Consider the following 20,186-nt stretch of genomic DNA (forward strand, 5'->3'; position numbering starts at 1 on the left):
TGACAAACACAAGAGGGGCTTTGAATACGCCTCTCCGCGGAGGACGGAGTGCCTTCTCGCTGTTAGCGTGGTGGCCGTCGCCAGCGTGGCACACGAGAATATCTTCGATGCGCCTTTCCAGTGGGAGCCGAGGTGGCGTGTACGTGAGTGCGGATGTGACTTCGTACGCGTTCGACTGAAACGGTGTGAAGGAGGCGCAGAGGCCTCTCTCTCTCCTCCCCCAAAAGAAAGAAGAAGAGCTGTACATGTGTAGGTTTCTTTTTTCTTTGCCTGTCAGGTGCCCGTCAGCGTCAAATACGCGTTACCTTCTCTTCTTACTCCTCTCCTTCCCCTCCCTCTCTCTCTCTCTCTCGCTAAAATCGTTCCAGTGCTGCTCGCTCGAGGTACACGCTCGGCAGCTTGTTGCATGTTGAACCGGAAGCAAACAACTACAGCAAAGAAATTTCATAGTGTCGCTCCGTACGGAACACATCTGCTTGGTGAATAAACATAAAGGTATACATCTACAAACGAGAAAGAGAGAGAGAGGACGCAGCACCACTTTGTTTTATCCCTTACGCGGCCACAACAACGGCACACACACACACACACACTCACAAACCCACACGCTGGAGGAAAGTGCAGCGCGTGTGGTTCACTTGCCCTCTTCTTTGGCGTGCACGCTGGTGCTTCGTTGACAGGGGCGTATAACAGTTGTCGCTTGCAGACTTCCGCAGCTGCCTTTTCAGGTGAAGAATTCTAGCCATTTTGGACCTTTTCCCTTTCTTTTATTGTCTGGCGTCGCGTGCAATTGATCTAACTTTTATTCGTTGCAATTCTTTTTGCTTCTAAATCTTATATATATATTAATTTATACATTATCTAGTAAGGAAACGATTATTGATGGATGCCGCGTTGACTAAAGCCCTTTCTCGGTTAGACTTTACGTATTTTCGGCTGCTCAACTGCGGTAGCATCCCTTCGCTTTAAAAAAAAACTCCCTTCTGTTTTAATTAGAGCGTTCGACAGCGACGCATTTTTGTTTACCGACCTCCTCTTTGGTGTGTGTGTGTTTTCTGTCTTTGAAGAAGTCTCGTAGATCCTTTTTTCCGTTTTCTGTTTTCCTGTTATTCATTTCTCCCTCCGTAGTGGATGAGTAATCCGCCAATCCCGGCGGCCTCTCCGCCCCGCCACGGCGGTGCACCGTCAACCACTCCTGTCGTCATTGCAGCCGCAGCACCACCACCACCGGCTCCGTTGCCCAACGGAACGGCGCCAGCGCAGACCCCCCCGACCACCGCCGAGGGCCGCCGTCACAGCCGTCATCACCACCGCCCGCTCGGGGACGGCAGCGCCACGCGTGAGGCGACCGCCTCCACCCCCCACCGGCGTAAGCGCAGGTTGAAGTCGCGCAGCGACCCGAATGGCGGTACGGCAGAGCGGCCCGTCGACGGCAGTGTGACTTCGCCCCACCAGCACCATCGTGACACCGCCGCGGCCGAGACGCTCAGGATGACGGAGTACGATGCGCAGCACGAAGGGGAGCGGCTCGCCACGGCGGTCGGCGGCACGCCCCCGCAGCTGAGTAGTGGCCATGGCAACTCTTGCCAGACGATGAGCCTGCCGGCGGGAGGGGAGGCCTTGCCGGACCCGGCCACGTATGCCACACTGGCGGGACCGCACCCATCGCACGTAAACGGCGGTGCGACGCCTGGGCGACTGAGTCGATCGCCCGAGCCGCCGGTGAGTGTGTCGTCGTCGTCGCGACCGCAGCCGCCGTCCGTAGCACACGCTCTGGCGAACCCAGAGGTGCCGACGATGCGGACCACCGCCACATCCACAGCTGTCGCCTCGGCAGCCCCGGCGCCCCCCGTCGCAGCTGCGGAACAAGTGATCCCGACGTTGGACGATAGCTCTTCCTCGCAGCCGTCCGGTTCTCGATCTAAGTTTCGTGGGCGACGCTCCAAGTCAGCAGGGCCTCGCAACGGCACGTCAGCGGCCACGGCTGCTGTGACGCACCACAATAGAAGTGCTCTGAATAATAATGTAAATGGCAAACACAGTCACTCTCACACGGCAGCAAACGGCACTGCTGCTGCGGCGGCGGTGGTGCCAGCTGCGACAGCACCTTTAACTCCCGCAGAACCACTGCCTCAACAGCATCATCAACAACAGCCGCAACAACCGCCGCCACAACACCATCGTCCACGCATGGAGTCGGTGTTCGCCGAGATGTCTCCACGCGACGATATGTTCAGTCCTGCTTCGGCTGGAGAAGCAGACGACGGTTCCGCGGTGCACGTCGGCTCCCCTCACTCGCACCTGCACCTCACGAACAGACTCCCTGTTGGTCATCACGTGCGCACCACCAGCGCCGGTGACGTGCTGCTCTCCACCTCCAGCGGCCGGGTGACGGCAGCGGCGCACGGCGGGAACACCGGCTCAGCAGCAGCCGTCGCCGTCTCTGTGCCTGGGCCGCGCATTCAGTGTGGCGCGATGGGCTCCGTAGAGGGCGGAGTGCCGTTTGTAGATGAGATGGAGGTGGTGGCAAAATACAACACGCGCGCCTCACACCACCCAAGCATCAGCCGGCGCAGCGGAGGCGGCAACGCGCTCGAAAGTGATGAGGACAGTCGCCTGCAGGCCGAGGAACACGCGGATGTCTACAGCAGCGATGAGAGCTGGTCCGACGACGCGGCGATGGTGCCACGTGCGGTGGAGCCGATGGCGTCGTGCTGCGTCGACACGCAGAAGAATCCGGATGGGTGGCAGCACGTCGAGCCGCGACGGCACGCCTTTGAACGTCCGCTGCACTCGCTGCAGATCTCGGCCCTCATATTTGAATTTGTCGTCCTCGGCCTCTTCTGGTCGAGTGTGTTTGCCGGCTACCTTGTCATCTACACCCAGGACAAGAAGGACTGCCTGGCGGAGATCATCGTCTTCGCCGTGGCGAGTGTTATCTTCATTGTCGGCCTCTACGTCTCGTTGGGCCTTGTCTCCTTCAAGGATTGCACGGATCACGGTAACATGGGCGAGATGTGCACCTTCTGCCGACGCCGCACCCACGTTGAGTCGAAGCACTGCAAGGCGTGCAACAAGTGCGTGGATCACTTCGACCACCATTGCAAGTGGCTGAACATGTGCGTGGGCGGCAAGAACTACCGGCTCTTCTTTGCCTTCGTCTCGTCCGCGTGCCTGGGGACGCTGACGGCGCTGGCGGCGGGCATCTGTATGCTTGCCCGGCACTGGGCGGAGCTGACGCGCCACAACCTGTACTTCCGCGTGGGCCCTATCATCATGTGTGCCGTCATTGCGCTGGGGATTGGCCCGATGCTGCACCTCCTCTTTTTCCACGTCTACCTGTGCTGTATAGGGCAGACGACCTATCAGCACATCTTGGAAAAGCGGGAGTCGGCGTTCTTCGTTGAGGGCAAGGACAAGAAGTCGGAGCGCCAGCGCTGCGGCTGCAAGTGCTGTTGATGAGGCGAAGTGATGCGTAAAGCAAGAAAGACCAGCAGAGGAAGGTTCGATGAATGAGCGATGAGAGAGAGAGAAGAAAATAATCAGAAGAAGCTGATAAGACGGCTGCCCCCTTTTTTTCTTAAGTGCCTCTGATTTTACTTGTTTCTGTGAACGTCCTGTAATCAATCAAATGTCTCTGTGTGTGTGTGTGTGTCGAAGGGGCCTTTATGAACTGACGTTTTCTACCTCCCTGCTGCTGAAGAAGTGCCGCGTTGGACCTGCATGGTGGCTCTTCTTCCTCCCACCTGTGCTCCGTTGTGGTACTGCATTGCTCCTTTCCCTTCTTCTTTGAGGTTTTATTGCTCTGGCGGCTTCTTATCTGCGGTTTCGTGCGTTTGCTGCTTCTCCTCTTCTCTCTGCTCTTCCCTTCTTTCTCCTTTGGTGTCTGTTGTTCTTTGATATATGAATATATATATATTTGGACACGGTATTATTGTCATCGATGGTGATTCTTTCCCTTTGTTAAGAATGGCAACATAGCCGCTTTCTTGTTTTCTCCATTTGACTCACGTTAAAGAAAGAAAAGGGAAGGCGGCACTACCGGGATGCCACTGCTGCGTTGGGAAGATACACAACGCATCGAGACGCAAAGGAGGAGGCGCCCTTTCAGCAATATTTCCGGTGCCTTCTCTCCCGTTTTACTGTTCTTACGATTACCATTACTCCCCGTTTACTCAATGTATAGAGACTCCTTGTATTATTCCTCCCCTTCTTTCCTTTTATAACTTTATTTTTTGTTCCTGCCATTTTTTTGTATTGTTTTTGTTTGCTGTCCGACTTCGCTGTTTTTGTTTGTTTTAAGCTCTTTATGTGTTTGCAACTTCTCTGCTGTAGATCACGGAGTTGGGTTGTGCTAGAGGAAAACAACGTGTGTGTGTGTGTGTGTGTGTCGGGGGGTGTTTCACGGCACATCAAAGGTTGTATCAGCACAACTCGTCTAATTCACATAACGGAGGCGATAGACTACGAGAGAAACAACAAGAAGAAGGCGAAAGGCGCGCGTGAAGTCTTGCACACGTCCTTATCAGACGCTGCTCCGCTATTCCGCGTGTTCGACGCAAGTGGCACACCTCGTAGATCTACGACGTTCTTTTTTTTTGGTAATGATCTCTGGTGAAGCAACACTTTGCATATATATTATGTCGTCCTAAACGAGATACCCGCCTTGAGGTGGAGAGAGCAAAAGGTCTGTTGATTTTATTCTCGTTACCTTTTATTCTCTTCTCGCCGTTTTCTCCCCCCGACCGCCGCTCTCGCGAGCACCATCATCTCTCCCTCCCGCTATCTCCCGCACACACACCCACACACACAACTGCATCGGCGAGTTATGGCATCATCTGTTGTTTCTGTTGTTGACGGAATCTCGCTACCACAGAAGAAGAAGTAAAACAAAGAGAGGGGGAGGAAGAAGAGGCGAGGGCTAACACGGAAAGGTTCGACACACGCCAACTGGGTTGCCTCATCACGGAATCACCCCTTAATTTGCAGTGTATATATATTTCTGTACGAAACACCATCACCACCACCACCATCACCAACAAATCTCATGAGTATGTTTGATCTTGAGGAGCAACAAGGTGTGACCGAGAGCGGCGCACTTGTAGAGGCTGTCCTCGTCACCTCCGATGACGCCGTGGCGAAGGTGAACTCTGAGGATGTCGGGCCTGCTGTGCCGTCCCTGAATCCACTGACTGCTGCGCTGCATCATAGCGGTGATTGTGGGGGAGAAACGCCAACGAAGCATCACGCAGAAGGCGTCGAGAGCGAATTTACTGTTCCGAATCCGCTCTCGGGTGACTCTCCGCCTCCCAAGGCGAAGGAGAAGATGAACGGCAGTAGCGGCAGCAACGACGGGGAGCTTCCCCTCCGAAAAGATGCCGCTCTTGCGGAGTGCAGCGTCGACGCCAACGACCATCACGCTGCGTCGGCCAACAGACAACAGAGGGCGGCGAAGGAGATCGACGATGCAACCCGTGTCGTGCGCCACCCGCGGTCCGCGGAGCCCTTTATCTACTGCTGTGTGGATTTCAGGAAGTACCCGAACATGTGGAGGCACGTGGAGCCGCGCCGGAACGGGTTTCAGCGACCTTTTAACGGCTACTTCATCGCCGCTTTAATCTACGAAATTGTGGTTATCGCGCTGACCTACGCCTCCGTACTGGGCGGCTACGTTTTGCTCTACACCAAAGATAAGGAAGACTGCTTGGTGGAGCTGCTGCTCTTCCCTATTGTGTTCACCGTGGTGGTTATCGGCTTGTACGTGTTCTTTTTTCTGGCGGTCTTTGCTGATATTAACGATCACGGAGGTGGTGGTGGTCGCTGCGCCGACTGCCAGATCCGGTGTCACACCGGCTCGAAGCACTGCAAGGCGTGCAACACATGCGTGCGCCAGTTTGATCATCACTGCAAGTGGTTGAACACGTGCGTGGGCGGTGGTAACTACCGCTACTTCTTTTCGTTTGTCTCGTGCGCCGTCGGCGGCAGCTTGTGGGCTTTGGTTTCGTGTCTGTGCATGTTGGCACGGTGGTGGACCGCGCTGAGTCGTCACAGCGCGTTTTTTCGGGTAGGGGCGATTATCGTCTGTGTGATTGCCCTCCTTGGCTGTGTGCGGATCTCTCTGCTGTGGACCTTTCACGTGTACCTTTGCTGGACGCGACAGACGACGTACGAGTACCTGCAGCGTAGTGACAGCACCACGATTGTTCTTCCGACGAAGGAGGAGATGGCGAGGGGAGGCGGACAGGGTGGGAAGGAAAGACAACGCTGCCGCTGCTGGTGTGTGTGAGTGTGAGCGTGTGTATGCGCGTTCTTTTTTTTTGTTTGTTTTCTGACTGGAGCTCGCGAATGGAATGACCTAGCCTGGGAATCATCCACTCCTCTCCTTCTATCCTCTTTTCTTTGGTTCGCTCCCTAATGATTGTCGTCATTGCGTTTAGTATCCAGCTTTCGGCGTTCTATTTCTTTCTCTTCTTCACACCCGCCCAGCCCTGAACACCCCTGCCCACCCAACGGGGCAGCACACGGCGGGACTACCCACTTCATAAAGTTTGTTGATCAAGTTATGTATTGCTGTATCGATTATTGGATATATGTATATATTTATCAAGAATAAAAAACGTTTTTTATAAGCTGATAAAGGCGAGTTGATGTATATTGTGAGGGACATTGTTTCTTCTCTCCCTATTGTCGAGGAGCTAAGTTGTAAGGCGTCAGTTACTCTTTTTTTTTACACCTCTATTTTATGTTACTTGTTGTTCTTCCCATGTGCCTTTATATATTTTTTCTATTTTCTTTTAGTTTTCATGCTCCTGCATTTTTAAATACCTCTTCGCTGCATGCGATCGGATGTTTTTTTTTTTCCCTTTTCCTTCTCCTGATGCTCTGCGGATCGCGCCTCACCGCCCATTCTTATGCATCCTCACGTGAATCGGGGGAATCAACGAATCAAAAACAGCAGCTGTTCTCTTCTCCCTTTCGGCACGTGTGATCTCTATTCTTGCCTATTTTTTCTTCTTTTTTTTTCATTTCTGCGCAGAGCACCCACAACGCGTAGGGTGGTGTCTTCTGCTTCTGTGCTTTGTCCCTTACTTCCGCCAACTTGGGTGCGTTGTGCTCTTTTTCTTTCCTTTACAGTTGAGATTGGTCATGTGCAAAGAAACTTTCGTTTCCGTTTCGGTTCTCCTCTGCTTTTTTATTTTCGCCTCTTTTGCCCTTGCAAAAAGCGGGCTTCGTGCGTCGCTCCTTTATCCCTCAGACGGCGCTCCACCACCTTCTCATGCCTGACAAGGTGTATGTGGTGCGTGTGTGGTCAGCGCAGACACGCGCAATGTATTTTTTTTTTTAATGAAAATAACGACGTAGGTTGAATTTGAATTGCCAAAGCAACGTCTACACACATACACATACACACAAGGGAAACGAGTGGAGGAGCTACGCTTCTCGCTGGCGCTTTTCCGTCGAGCTCGGCAGCGGGGACTGCGCCGCCTGCGCAAGTCGGCTTTCGGCCGCCTCACCCACACACACAAGCAGAGGAATAGAACCACAATGCCCTCCTTTCTCGGCTCTCTATGCTGCTTTTTCCTTTTTTCCATGTGTGTCTTCATTCACTTCTTCGCTTTCTCCGTCTCTCTTTCGATAGCAGCAGGGAAACACAGGTGAGACAGAAGTTGCTGTAAAGTCGCTTCTCCACTTCACAGAGTTTAACAAAGAAATACAGCATTCGCTTTGATTTCACCGTTTCGAGGTCCACTTTTTTTTTAAAGCTATCCGTATCCACGATTTTTTTAAGTTCGTTTTCTGCTTCTCTGCATCCCGAACACGCATGAGTTCGACAAGTTCAACTCCACCGGCTGAGGTGGCCACCCCCGCTCCTCACAAGCAGAGCAGCGATGTAGCGGAGAGCTCGATGTCCGTCCGCAACCCACTCGCCGCGGCGCCCCATCACTACCACTCACCCGAGGACTTACCGTGTGCAAAGACGAAGAGGCCGAAGGAGGCGGAGGAAGACGGGACGACGTCGGAGGTGCTGGGGGAGTCACCGCACAACGACGCGGGGAAGGAGGGCAACAAGCTTCCTTCCCTCTACGAGTCTGACGAGGTAGCGGAGAAGAAGAGTATCACGGACAACGCCAGCGCAACCACTGTCCAGCCCGATCCGGTCTCACCGCACAAGGATGGCGCGGCGGAGCTGGCCGCGCAGAGGGACTTGCAGCAACGTTCTGCCGCGGTGATCGCCGCAGCGATGGCCACACCGATGGTGGATGCGCGGCTGCCGCGCACTATGGAACCGTGCGCCTCGTGTTGCGTGGATCAGAAACACGACCCCAACTTGTGGAAGCGCGCGCAGCCGCGGCGGCACGCCTTTGAACGGCCGCTCGACTCACTCCAGATCGGCGCCCTCGTCTATGAAGTGTTGTTGATTGCTTTGTTCTTCTCAACCGTCTTTGTGGGCTACGTTCTTCTGTATACGCAGGACAAGAAGGATTGCCTGGTAGAGCTCATTCTGTTCTCGGTGGTGTACGTGCTCGACATGGTGTTCACCTACACCGCTTTCTTCATCGTGTCCTTCCGCGACGCGAGGGACTCCGACGACGCCGGTGAGCTCTGCACCTTCTGCCGACGGCTGACGCACGCCACCTCGAAGCACTGCAAGGCGTGCAACAAGTGCGTGAGTGACTTCGACCACCACTGCAAGTGGCTGAACAGTTGCGTGGGCGGCAAGAACTACCGGGCCTTCCTGTGCTTCATCGGCGGGTGCCTGTTCGGCACCGTGTGGGAGATGGCGAGCGGCATTTGCTTTCTCGTCCGTTGGTGGGACGTGCTGGCGGCGCACCACAACGCGTACTTTCGCGTGGGGGCTATCGTCATGTGCGCAGCGGTGGTGCTTGGATTTGTTGGCGTTGTGAACCTGGTGGCCTACCACATTTTCCTGCGCTGCGTGCTGGGCATGACAACGTATCAGCGCCTGCTCGCGCTGCGCGAGAAGAGTGCTACCCTGGACTTGGCGCTGGACGACACGGCAAAGAAACCGGCGCGGAGTTCCTGCTGTTACTGGTAGGCGTTGGTAGCAGAATATATATTAAAAAAAAAAAACAGTACGACTCCTAAAGCTCGCCCCCTGATGTTCTTTTTTTTCTCTGGCGTTGTTATGTGGGTGCATTTCAGACGCTGTTAGCGCAATCGGCGCCTGCAGTGATGAACTACCATGTGAACAGAACCGAGCTGATCATTGCAAAGCAATAAACACCCGTTTCGGGATCCTTTATTATTATTATTATTATTGTTTTTGTGGTAATGTCGTAGTGAGTACGATTTGTCTTGTATTTGGGTACTTTCCCGCAGGTGATATGTGTGCTATTGTGTACTATAAAGAAAACGTTTTTTTTTTCTAATTTTAAATATTTGGTTACTAATATCATTATCATTATCTATTTGTTCATTTTATTTGATTTCGGGTCTCTTCTGTTTCTTCTGCATCCTATAATTGATTCTCCGCGATGCGCTACTCCTCCCTCTCTCTCCAAAGTAAAGACCCTCGTGAATCCTCCTTTCTACCGCGTTGATGCTGCGATGGGTGCGCGGTACGTGTTCACGTAACGCCCCCTCACATACCCACACATACGTGTTCATACAGATTTCTTTGTTGGCAGCTGCCGGCACGCCGCCTCTCCTCCTCCTTTTTCGGCTTCTTTTGTGAACTCCTTTTCTGCCAAGCGAGGCTTGTTTTCAACTCATGTGCACATGCAGCACAGAGAGGGGTTTTATTCAAGGCCCTACCCTTTCTCTTCTCTCTCCATCTCATCATTTTATAATGGTTTCTACCTTTCTTTTCCCCCTTCTCCTTACTTGCACCCACTTCTCTCTTACGACTCTTGTGCTTACCTTTATTATTATATTATACTATATTGTATTGTATTGTATTGTGTTGTCTTACGTATGTGGAAACGTCAACAACAACATCAACAAAAACGCCCAGTTGTCCTTTCTTCTTTTTTTTTTCCAATGTTCATTCACGTTGCATGTATGTCCTAGTCGCGCACTTGAGCGGAAACCAAACAAAAAAGGGTTTGATTGTTAAATGTGTTTGGCGCCTCGTGCGCTCCGCTGTCGTTGAGTTTTTTTTTTTTCGTATCTCACGTGTTGTCGACGCCACGCAAGAGAGGAGGAGGTGGCGGGGAGGGAGAGTGGGGGAGTCATAGCTCATGTGAATAGTCTCGTCGAGCAGCTCTTCATTCCTGTAGGACCTTGTGTGTGTGTGTGTGTGTGTGTGCTGCGGAGTGCAGAGGACCGCTGTCGCACTGTTGTGCGGCACAGTTGTGTCCTGAGAAACGCCCTCGTGGGCGGTCCGAAGCGTAAGCTGGGACGAAGGAAAGCGACCAATCAGAAAAGGTGCAAGTTCACCACCGCGTCTGCCCTCCGCGGGCCGTGTTACAGGGATCACCTGCCTTTCCCTTTTGTGCCTTCATCGAAGGGAGACGGAGTGTAATGCTGAAGGGATTCTGCTTGCACGTCCCTCGACCGAGTGTGAAGGTCTTTATGCTTATTTCCTTAAAAGGGAGGAGGAAGATGTGCGCAGAGGTGCGCTGCTGCACGTCCTGCTCACGCTGTGTGAGACCTGCCTGCCCAATGTGAACTCCTCATGGCTCCCACTCTGTTTTCCCTTTCCTCCCCACCTTGTCCTCTGCCACGACGACACCGCACGGCCCTTTCACCCCCTCACGTGTTGTGCGCCACGCAGTTCTCATCGTTCTTCGATCAGTTCACTCATATCTTCTTTATCATAGCCTCCCTTTTTTCTTTTGTTTCAGCAAAGCCCATAACAACTTATTAGTTTCTGTTAAGTCTTTTTTCTTATTTGCCTTCGTCAAACTTCTTTTTCGAAAGAAGAATCAAAAACCTCTCTTTTTGCTTTCATAAAGATTTCTCTATTTTTCATTAAACTCTTTTTTTGACTTCTGTTTCCTCGCGTTTCGCACCCGACCTCTCCTCTCTCCTCATACCCCGACTCACAGACCGCCAAGATGATCGGAGAAATCCTGCTTGCCCTGCTCGCCGGCCTCGCGCTGTACGGCTGGTACTTCTGCAAGTCCTTCAACACGACCCGCTCGACGGACCCGCCGGTGGTGCCGTGCTACACCCCGTTCGTGGGCCACATCGTCGCCTTCGGCAAGGACCCGCTCAACTTCATGCTGAACGCGAAGAAGAAGTACGGCGGCGTCTTCACCATGAACATCTGCGGCAACCGCATCACCATCGTCGGCGACGTGCGCCAGCACAGCAAGTTCTTCGCCCCCCGCAACGAGATCCTGTCGCCGCGCGAGGTGTACAGCTTCATGGTGCCTGTGTTTGGCGAGGGCGTTGCCTACGCCGCGCCGTACCCGCGCATGCGTGAGCAGATCAACTTCCTGGCGGAGGAGCTGACGGTTGCGAAGTTCCAGAACTTCGCGCCTGCGATCCAGCACGAGGTGCGCAAGTTCATGGAGGCGAACTGGAACAAGGACGAGGGCGAGATCAACATCCTGGAGGACTGCAGCGCGATGATCATCAACACCGCCTGCCAGTGCCTCTTCGGCGAGGATCTGCGCCGCCGCCTGAACGCGCGCCAGTTCGCGCAGCTGCTGGCGAAGATGGAGGGCTGCCTGATCCCCGCCGCGGTCTTCCTGCCGTGGATCCTGAAGCTGCCGCTGCCGCAGTCGTACCGCTGCCGCGACGCCCGCGCGGAGCTGCAGGCCATCCTGAGCGAGATCATCATCGCGCGCGAGAAGGAGGAGGCGCAGAAGGACAGCAACACGTCCGACCTGCTCGCCGGCCTCCTCGGCGCGGTGTACCGCGACGGCACCCGCATGTCGCAGCACGAGGTGTGCGGCATGATCGTGGCGGCGATGTTCGCCGGCCAGCACACGTCGACCATCACGACGACGTGGTCGATGCTGCACCTGATGAACCCGCAGAACAAGAAGTACCTCGCGAAGCTGCACGAGGAGATCGACGAGTTCCCTGCGCAGCTGAGCTACGACAACGTGATGGAGGAGATGCCGTTCGCGGAGAAGTGCGCCCGCGAGTCGATCCGCCGTGACGCGCCGCTGATGATGCTGATGCGCAAGGTGATGAAGCCGGTGCAGGTGGGCAACTACGTGGTGCCGGTGGGCGACATCATCGCCTGCTCCCCGCTGCTGTCGCACCAGGACGAGGAGGCCTTCCCGAACCCGCGCGAGTGGAACCCGGAGCGCAACATGAAGCTGATCGACGGCGCCTTCTGCGGCTTCGGCGGCGGCGTGCACAAGTGCATCGGCGAGAAGTTCGGCCTGCTGCAGGTGAAGACGGTGCTGGCGACGGTGTTCCGCGACTACGACTTCGAGCTGCTGGGGCCGCTGCCGGAGCCGAACTACCACACCATGGTGGTGGGTCCCACGGCGGACCAGTGCCGCGTGAAGTACATCCGCAAGAAGAAGGTGGCGGCGTAAGGGGAAAGGAGCGATGCAAAAAGGTAAAATGGAAGCGGGCGGCGACGCCTGCAGGCTCTGAAAGGCAAAGAGATGGCAAGGGCCCCAAAAGGAACCCGCCATACGTATGTTTTCGAACTCACCGGTCGTGCTCTGCGCCGACACAGTCGTATCACTGATTCAAAGCTTCGAGAGTGGCTCCCGAAGAGGGCGGCGCACGTGCACCGCGTGGGATTGTCAGCGTGGGACGTCATGCCGCGCACTTTGCGGGCTCTCCATTCACTTTGTGTTCTCCGCTGCGGACCAGTGGTCCTCTTAGCGTTCGCCAGCTCGTTGGCTGTGCTCTGTCCGTGTGTGTGTGTCTGCGGTTTTGAAAGGAGGAGGAAGATGTGCGCAGAGGTGCGCTGCTGCACGTCCTGCTCACGCTGTGTGAGACCTGCCTGCCCAATGTGAACTCCTCATGGCTCCCACTCTGTTTTCCCTTTCCTCCCCACCTTGTCCTCTGCCACGACGACACCGCACGGCCCTTTCACCCCCTCACGTGTTGTGCGCCACGCAGTTCTCATCGTTCTTCGATCAGTTCACTCATATCTTCTTTATCATAGCCTCCCTTTTTTCTTTTGTTTCAGCGAAACCCATTACAACTTATTAGTTTCTGTTAAGTCTTCCATCTCCCTTTCGACGCATCATAAAGTAAAGCTCTTTCGAACGAAGGGACTCTCCAGCGTTGTGTTCTTCAGCCCTGCTTTTTTTATTATTAAACTCTTTTTTTGACTTCTGTTTCCTCGCGTTTCGCACCCGACCTCTCCTCTCTCCTCATACCCCGACTCACAGACCGCCAAGATGATCGGAGAAATCCTGCTTGCCCTGCTCGCCGGCCTCGCGCTGTACGGCTGGTACTTCTGCAAGTCCTTCAACACGACCCGCTCGACGGACCCGCCGGTGGTGCCGTGCTACACCCCGTTCGTGGGCCACATCGTCGCCTTCGGCAAGGACCCGCTCAACTTCATGCTGAACGCGAAGAAGAAGTACGGCGGCGTCTTCACCATGAACATCTGCGGCAACCGCATCACCATCGTCGGCGACGTGCGCCAGCACAGCAAGTTCTTCGCCCCCCGCAACGAGATCCTGTCGCCGCGCGAGGTGTACAGCTTCATGGTGCCTGTGTTTGGCGAGGGCGTTGCCTACGCCGCGCCGTACCCGCGCATGCGTGAGCAGATCAACTTCCTGGCGGAGGAGCTGACGGTTGCGAAGTTCCAGAACTTCGCGCCTGCGATCCAGCACGAGGTGCGCAAGTTCATGGAGGCGAACTGGAACAAGGACGAGGGCGAGATCAACATCCTGGAGGACTGCAGCGCGATGATCATCAACACCGCCTGCCAGTGCCTCTTCGGCGAGGATCTGCGCCGCCGCCTGAACGCGCGCCAGTTCGCGCAGCTGCTGGCGAAGATGGAGGGCTGCCTGATCCCCGCCGCGGTCTTCCTGCCGTGGATCCTGAAGCTGCCGCTGCCGCAGTCGTACCGCTGCCGCGACGCCCGCGCGGAGCTGCAGGCCATCCTGAGCGAGATCATCATCGCGCGCGAGAAGGAGGAGGCGCAGAAGGACAGCAACACGTCCGACCTGCTCGCCGGCCTCCTCGGCGCGGTGTACCGCGACGGCACCCGCATGTCGCAGCACGAGGTGTGCGGCATGATCGTGGCGGCGATGTTCGCCGGCCAGCACACGTCGACCATCACGACGACGTGGTCGATGCTGCACCTGATGAACCCGCAGAACAAGAAGTACCTCGCGAAGCTGCACGAGGAGATCGACGAGTTCCCTGCGCAGCTGAGCTACGACAACGTGATGGAGGAGATGCCGTTCGCGGAGAAGTGCGCCCGCGAGTCGATCCGCCGTGACGCGCCGCTGATGATGCTGATGCGCAAGGTGATGAAGCCGGTGCAGGTGGGCAACTACGTGGTGCCGGTGGGCGACATCATCGCCTGCTCCCCGCTGCTGTCGCACCAGGACGAGGAGGCCTTCCCGAACCCGCGCGAGTGGAACCCGGAGCGCAACATGAAGCTGATCGACGGCGCCTTCTGCGGCTTCGGCGGCGGCGTGCACAAGTGCATCGGCGAGAAGTTCGGCCTGCTGCAGGTGAAGACGGTGCTGGCGACGGTGTTCCGCGACTACGACTTCGAGCTGCTGGGGCCGCTGCCGGAGCCGAACTACCACACCATGGTGGTGGGTCCCACGGCGGACCAGTGCCGCGTGAAGTACATCCGCAAGAAGAAGGTGGCGGCGTAAGGGGAAAGGAGCGATGCAAAAAGGTAAAATGGAAGCGGGCGGCGACGCCTGCAGGCTCTGAAAGGCAAAGAGATGGCAAGGGCCCCAAAAGGAACCCGCCATACGTATGTTTTCGAACTCACCGGTCGTGCTCTGCGCCGACACAGTCGTATCACTGATTCAAAGCTTCGAGAGTGGCTCCCGAAGAGGGCGGCGCACGTGCACCGCGTGGGATTGTCAGCGTGGGACGTCATGCCGCGCACTTTGCGGGCTCTCCATTCACTTTGTGTTCTCCGCTGCGGACCAGTGGTCCTCTTAGCGTTCGCCAGCTCGTTGGCTGTGCTCTGTCCGTGTGTGTGTGTGCGGTTTGTTGAGCCGGTGCTCCGCATCATTTTTCCCCCCTTTGGTTCTGTTTTTTTTCTCTGCCGCGGCTTGAAACACCTTTTGTTGGTGGTGCTTTGTGTTGCGAAACGAATGAACCATCGACGGCATCGCTCAGCGACGGAAGACCTTCCAGAGAAGAAAAAATGGGCAGCAATATACACAGAATTGCACAGGAAAGATGGTGCTGCGGGAGGCACACTGGGGAAACGATTATGTAAGTACTGAAAAGGAAAAAAAAGAGTCTATTCTTTTAAAAGAAGCACTCGTGTATGTGTCTGTGTGTTTATGGTAAAGCGGCCAACGTACTTCCATTTTGGTTTTTGATTCCATAACACGGGAAACTGACTATCACGGGAAAAGATGTCCGCATACTTCTCTCTCTCTCGCTTTCTATTAATTCTCTGCCTTTATTATTATTATTTCTGCGTGTGCGTCAATGCGTCAACCGATAAGAGAAAAGAAATGATATATATATATATTGATATATACTTCGTTTCAAGGTTGAATCCACGCAAAGACGCGCACGCACACACCTCAGGGGATAAGAGTTTGATACTTGCGGATAAATAGAGAATGAAAAAACTGTGTTTTTGTTGTGGGTAGCGGATGCAGGTGTGTGCGAGGAAGGAAAAAGACGGCTGTGCTGCTCGCGTTGCAGGACACAACGGAGATGAACGAGAAGGAGGTGAAGCAGCAAATGCAATAGGAATGCCACGGCTTTGCTTTCTTTTGTTTTATTGTTGTTACTGCCGTTGCTTTCGGAGAGGCGGTGAATGGACATTTCCCGGGTCCTTTAACGCCGCTAAGGTTTTTGTTTTGCATACCCGCCTTTTCTTCTTTTAGCCTGGAAAAAAAAATAGTTTTGTTGGCACGAGCAGTGACGATACGCACATGTTCACACGTGTGTGTGTGTGTCTGTGCAGCCGTTGCCCCTTCCTTGCTTCTCTCTCCCATTTACCGCGAAAACAACAAGCGCAACAATGTCGGAAATAAACCTTATCCAAAATCAAAAATGTAATTACTTAAGATGAAAAAGCAAACGAACAAACAGACAAATAACCGAGCAAAGAAAAGTGTCTGTGAAAAACACACACACACAAAAGGAAAAGCAAAAAGAGCGTCCTCCCACATAACACCGCCTCACGCGGAGGGGACTGTGTGAGAATAGGAAAAGGAGAGACGTGCATCCTCATCATAGACGGTCGAACCCGTTGATGTGCGTTAACGCCCTTGTTTCTCTTTTTTTCCTTGATGTTTCTCTCACTTGGCCTTATCAATCGAAAAGGAAACGGGATGTGTCGGGTATTGGACAGATTTTTGTTTTTCGCTTTTTTTTTTTTTGCGTCTCTCTTATATAACTATATTATTGTTTATGTTCTCTTTCGTATTTTATCACGTGTTTGTTTTTTTCTCATCTCTATTTGGTGCAACTCCAACAGCCGTAAATATGGGAGGGCTGTCAGGAATTCAAAAGGAAACGAGAGAATCGAAAAAAAGAAAAGAAAGCAGTCGTCGGTAAACGTGAGCCACTAAAAAAAAAAGGGTGGGAAGGAACCGATGCGGCGGTGCGTGGCAGCGTGAGGGGGGAGGGAAGGAAGTCATGAAGCCGCCAAGACTGCGAAGGATGACGGCTGCTCAAAAATGATCCGAGAGCCCCACACTCGACTTCTACTTTTCTCTTGTTTGACGACGACAAGTTGCGGAGCTCCTGCAGGCGAAACGGTGCTCGTTTGTACAGAGTTGACCGTGCCCGATACGCATCGTCTTAAACGGCAGCCTCTGGATACGCCTGATCTTCTTTTCAAAAAGGGAAAGAGAAATTGAGGCTACCATAGCATCTTGATTTCCGGCCTTATTCTGCTGTATGTAAGGCTTGGTTTCTCCAGCTGCACTCTGTGGTGCTGCGGCAGCGCTTGAATCGTACCACCGGAGAAGAGGAAAATAAAACGGCTGTGCTCGATGCTTTCTTCGTGGCGTTGATGCGCCGGTTCTGGTGTCACCATCTCTTCTCTGCCCTCATTACCGTCTTATCGTTCTCGTTGCGCATCAACGCAATACATGCGCGCGTTTCACTCTGCGTATCCTCCCTCCCATCTCCAGCACGCAACATCGAAAATGGTGCACTCTGCCGATCTCCAGTGGATGCTGGTCCGCCAGAACAGCCGCTTCCTGCAGAAGCGCGGCGGCATCCGCCTGAGCAACGACCCGTTCAACAACAACGGCAACTGGACGAAGCGCCAGTCGGGGTTCGTGAACGACAAGGCCGCTGTGGTGAAGCCGGCGAAGGGCGGCGCGATCTGCGTGACGGTGAAGGACGGCAGCAGCAACAACAAGCCGAAGCAGATGTTCAAGAAGTCTGTGCAGGCTGCCGGCGTGAAGGCGTCTGCCGTGAGCAAGGCCGTTGCCGCCGTGCGTCCGGACCTGGCGAACGTTGCGTTCCGCCGCGCGCGCCGCGTTGCCCGCATCGCGAGCCGCACGTCGAAGGTTGCCGCCGCGCGCAAGGCCCGCTCCGAGAAGATCAAGTTCTCGCGCAAGGCCGTCCGCCCGAAGCACTGAGGCGCCCGCCTGCCGTGACGGCTGCGTGGCGTGAGGTGCGATGCTCGACCGTTGGTGTGCGTCCCTCCCTGTTCGTTTTTCTTTCTCCTTTTTGCGCGCTCCCTTCTTGGTGTCCGACGCCTGCACCTCGTGCAGTAACTCGGTGGTGAGGAGGGGCGAGTTGCTTGCCAAACAAACAAAAACACACACTTAAAAAACGCTCACGACGAAAAGGTTTTGAGGACTGTGCAGTTCAGTCAAGCCGGGTACTTCTGTTGTTGCGGTGCGCTCGACAATGGAGGATTTCGCTGCACGTACGCTTGGCTGCCAAGACATCATGAAGCTGCCTAGACGAAGCTTTGTTTTTTTCTGACTCATACAGAAGAGGAATGATTGTGTGGGTATACGTGTGCGAGAAAGGATCAGCCTTTTTGTTTGTGCGTGGGTTACATCAGCCATGCCGCCGCTTTCCCTTGTCTGCGCCGCTGCATTACATCACGTCTCGCCTCTCGTCTCCCCTCCTCTCTCGCCTTCGCATCGCTGTCCTTCTTTTTTTAAAAACTATTTCTTTAAGTAACCGGCGTTTTTTTGCGATGTGAAATCGCCCACATCAAGAGCACATCTTCAACATTTGCGGTCTTCTCTCCTCACCACCGCTGCGCTGCCCCAAGAGAGAAAAGAAAGAAGAGGTCGGCCCACCAAAAGGAGAAAGCAGCACGTCTATTCAATCAAGACCGCCTTTGCAGGTCTAAGTACGCAAACAACCCACCATAGAAGGGAGAACGGGAAGACGCGTTCACGGCGGGTTTTTTGTGTCCTTTCTCTCTCCTCCAGCTGGCGCTTTCGTTTCTTTCCCCAACAAAAGCTCTTCTGTTGCTCGCACAGTGTTCCGTGTTGGGTTGGACCATTCGTACCCGTTTGTTCGATCGCGGGGGGTTTCTCGTTGCTTACTCAATTCCGTGCAAAGCAAACCTTCAATAATACAGAAAAAGCAGAGAGGGAGAGAGAGAAGTGAATCCGGACGCCTCCGCGGTCCCTCGCGACGTTAATCGGTGCGAACGGAGACGGCAGTGCCGGCGTTCGCAGCTCTGTCATGTCGGAGTTTGTCACCGCGTACGTCGGCGCACTGCACAGCTTCGACCTCCACACGTGGGCTCTGTTCACCGCCGTGCAGGACAACGCTGTTCGTTCCGCGGACCGGCTGCTGCTCGGTGTGGAGGAAAAGGCGCTGCAGCCGGCCGTGGGCGTGACGAGTAGCTCTACGACGCCCGCCGCGGAGGCAGAAAGAGGGTCCCCTGCGCCGTCGCCGTCTCTCGCCTCACATCAGCTGCCGTGTACGTCAGCGTCGCAGTGCCCACGAAAGCCCTCGTCGGAAGTCTGCTTCTTACGGCAGGTGGACCCCGACGCACTGCACGCGCGCCCCTCCGCAGAGAAGTCAGCGGTGACCTTCTGCCAGCTATTACAACAAGAATTGATGGCACTGGGGCCGAGCGGCGAAGACGTGCATGATCGCACGTCGTGCGTTTCAACGCCTGTTTTTCGTCATCTCAGCTCCTTTAGTCAGGCGCTGCTCGCCTTCACGGCGCTGTGGCTGTGCACGAAGTTTTGGGGCACCGTTTCGGAGAGCTCGACACTCAGCGGACTGGTCGCGTGCTTCCTGCGAGAGACGCAACACACGCAGCAGCCCCACTCGGACACACCAACGCCACCGCAAGGACACCATGCGAACTGCGAGCATCCGGCGCGAAAGGCGAACTGCCGTGGCGATGAAGCCGATGCACCTGCGCAGGCCGCGCCGCCGGCAACATCCGATAAAGCGTGCGGGACGCCGCCCTGGCCAGAACCAGCTGCGGGTGTAGTGGAGGGTCTTGCCTTCACGCCGCCGCAGTCTCCAGTGGAGGCGCCACACCATTTTTTTAATGGAATGCGCATCCATGACGATAATCCGACCTCTTCAGTTGTTCTTACCGCTGCTGCGGTTGCTGTGGCTGCCTCTGAGCCCGAAGGCACCGCGCCGCTGAAGACGGTTCGATTAGAGGAGGAGTGGAAGGCAGCAACGGACACACTTCATCTGGAAAGCGCAGCGAGCGCCGGTGGTGGGACACTGCACGACAGCGATGGCCGCGTATTTGCTGCCGTCCATGTGGGTGAGGACGGCGCACTGGACGGTCCGCTGCTGCCGTATCCGCAGATGTGGTGCGATGACACGGCAGACCCGCTCGACGCGGTCGTGCGTGATGTCGAGGATGCCGAAATGGTGCTGCTGCGTTGTAGCGACTATTCCATTCCAGTGTGAAGGGATGGGGAGAGAGTGTGTGTGTGTGTTGGGCAAGTTGATCATAGAACACATACGTATAGACAGACGCACAACGAGGTTGTTTTTCCCTCTCTTTCTTTTCTTCTGCGGCGATCACAGAGGAGCACGCACGGCGTGGGTGGCAAATTGCGATGGTGGAGAAAAGAAGCAGGCGAAGCAAATGGCCATCGACCGTGCAGTCGAAAGAAAGCCGATTAAGATCGTTTCCCCACGACAGAGGGCCACAAAACAATACAAAGAGT

The 20,186-nt window shown here is 54.9% G+C and overlaps 7 protein-coding genes across 14 annotated transcripts; all 7 read left to right on the forward strand.

Moving 5' to 3' along the window:
- Positions 1 to 366: 366 nt before the first annotated feature.
- ABB37_07407 (putative zinc finger domain protein) lies at positions 367 to 3,459 on the forward strand (the record flags this gene model as incomplete). Its single annotated transcript, XM_015806039.1, has 1 exon — positions 367 to 3,459. The coding sequence occupies exon 1, from the start codon at positions 1,132 to 1,134 to the stop codon at positions 3,457 to 3,459; it is 2,328 nt and encodes a 775-aa protein (XP_015655516.1). The 5' UTR covers positions 367 to 1,131.
- A 1,399-nt stretch (positions 3,460 to 4,858) lies between these two features.
- ABB37_07408 (putative palmitoyl acyltransferase 7) lies at positions 4,859 to 6,286 on the forward strand (the record flags this gene model as incomplete). Of its 2 annotated transcripts, none has more annotated exons than XM_015806040.1 (1): positions 4,859 to 6,286. In XM_015806040.1, the coding sequence occupies exon 1, from the start codon at positions 5,048 to 5,050 to the stop codon at positions 6,284 to 6,286; it is 1,239 nt and encodes a 412-aa protein (XP_015655517.1). In that variant the 5' UTR covers positions 4,859 to 5,047. The 2 variants fall into 2 exon arrangements, with proteins under 2 accessions (XP_015655517.1, XP_015655518.1); XM_015806041.1 differs by having other exon boundaries at positions 4,875 to 6,286.
- A 1,351-nt stretch (positions 6,287 to 7,637) lies between these two features.
- On the forward strand, positions 7,638 to 9,058 carry ABB37_07409 (putative palmitoyl acyltransferase 7; the record flags this gene model as incomplete). The annotated part of the gene is made up of 1 exon (XM_015806042.1): positions 7,638 to 9,058. The coding sequence occupies exon 1, from the start codon at positions 7,823 to 7,825 to the stop codon at positions 9,056 to 9,058; it is 1,236 nt and encodes a 411-aa protein (XP_015655519.1). The 5' UTR covers positions 7,638 to 7,822.
- A 1,678-nt stretch (positions 9,059 to 10,736) lies between these two features.
- ABB37_07410 (putative mitochondrial lanosterol 14-alpha-demethylase) lies at positions 10,737 to 12,464 on the forward strand (the record flags this gene model as incomplete). 2 transcript variants are annotated; one of them, XM_015806043.1, is made up of 1 exon in its annotated part: positions 10,737 to 12,464. In XM_015806043.1, exon 1 carries the CDS (start codon positions 11,022 to 11,024, stop codon positions 12,462 to 12,464), a length of 1,443 nt encoding a protein of 480 aa, XP_015655520.1. In that variant the 5' UTR covers positions 10,737 to 11,021. The 2 variants fall into 2 exon arrangements, with proteins under 2 accessions (XP_015655520.1, XP_015655521.1); XM_015806044.1 differs by having other exon boundaries at positions 10,812 to 12,464.
- Positions 12,465 to 13,000: 536 nt separating this feature from the next.
- Positions 13,001 to 14,729, forward strand: ABB37_07411 (putative mitochondrial lanosterol 14-alpha-demethylase; the record flags this gene model as incomplete). Of its 5 annotated transcripts, none has more annotated exons than XM_015806045.1 (1): positions 13,001 to 14,729. In XM_015806045.1, the coding sequence occupies exon 1, from the start codon at positions 13,287 to 13,289 to the stop codon at positions 14,727 to 14,729; it is 1,443 nt and encodes a 480-aa protein (XP_015655522.1). In that variant the 5' UTR covers positions 13,001 to 13,286. The 5 variants fall into 5 exon arrangements, with proteins under 5 accessions (XP_015655522.1, XP_015655523.1, XP_015655524.1 ...); XM_015806046.1 differs by having other exon boundaries at positions 13,022 to 14,729; XM_015806047.1 differs by having other exon boundaries at positions 13,071 to 14,729.
- Positions 14,730 to 15,543: 814 nt separating this feature from the next.
- ABB37_07412 (putative 60S ribosomal protein L28) lies at positions 15,544 to 17,648 on the forward strand (the record flags this gene model as incomplete). 2 transcript variants are annotated; one of them, XM_015806050.1, is made up of 1 exon in its annotated part: positions 15,544 to 17,648. In XM_015806050.1, the coding sequence occupies exon 1, from the start codon at positions 17,208 to 17,210 to the stop codon at positions 17,646 to 17,648; it is 441 nt and encodes a 146-aa protein (XP_015655527.1). In that variant the 5' UTR covers positions 15,544 to 17,207. The 2 variants fall into 2 exon arrangements, with proteins under 2 accessions (XP_015655527.1, XP_015655528.1); XM_015806051.1 differs by having other exon boundaries at positions 17,191 to 17,648.
- Positions 17,649 to 18,199: 551 nt separating this feature from the next.
- ABB37_07413 (hypothetical protein) lies at positions 18,200 to 19,923 on the forward strand (the record flags this gene model as incomplete). Its single annotated transcript, XM_015806052.1, has 1 exon — positions 18,200 to 19,923. Exon 1 carries the CDS (start codon positions 18,721 to 18,723, stop codon positions 19,921 to 19,923), a length of 1,203 nt encoding a protein of 400 aa, XP_015655529.1. The 5' UTR covers positions 18,200 to 18,720.
- Between the last annotated feature and the right edge of the window lie 263 nt (positions 19,924 to 20,186).

The sequence above is a fragment of the Leptomonas pyrrhocoris genome (assembly GCF_001293395.1).
Source record: "Leptomonas pyrrhocoris isolate H10 chromosome Unknown, whole genome shotgun sequence".
Classification (NCBI taxonomy): domain Eukaryota; phylum Euglenozoa; class Kinetoplastea; order Trypanosomatida; family Trypanosomatidae; genus Leptomonas; species Leptomonas pyrrhocoris.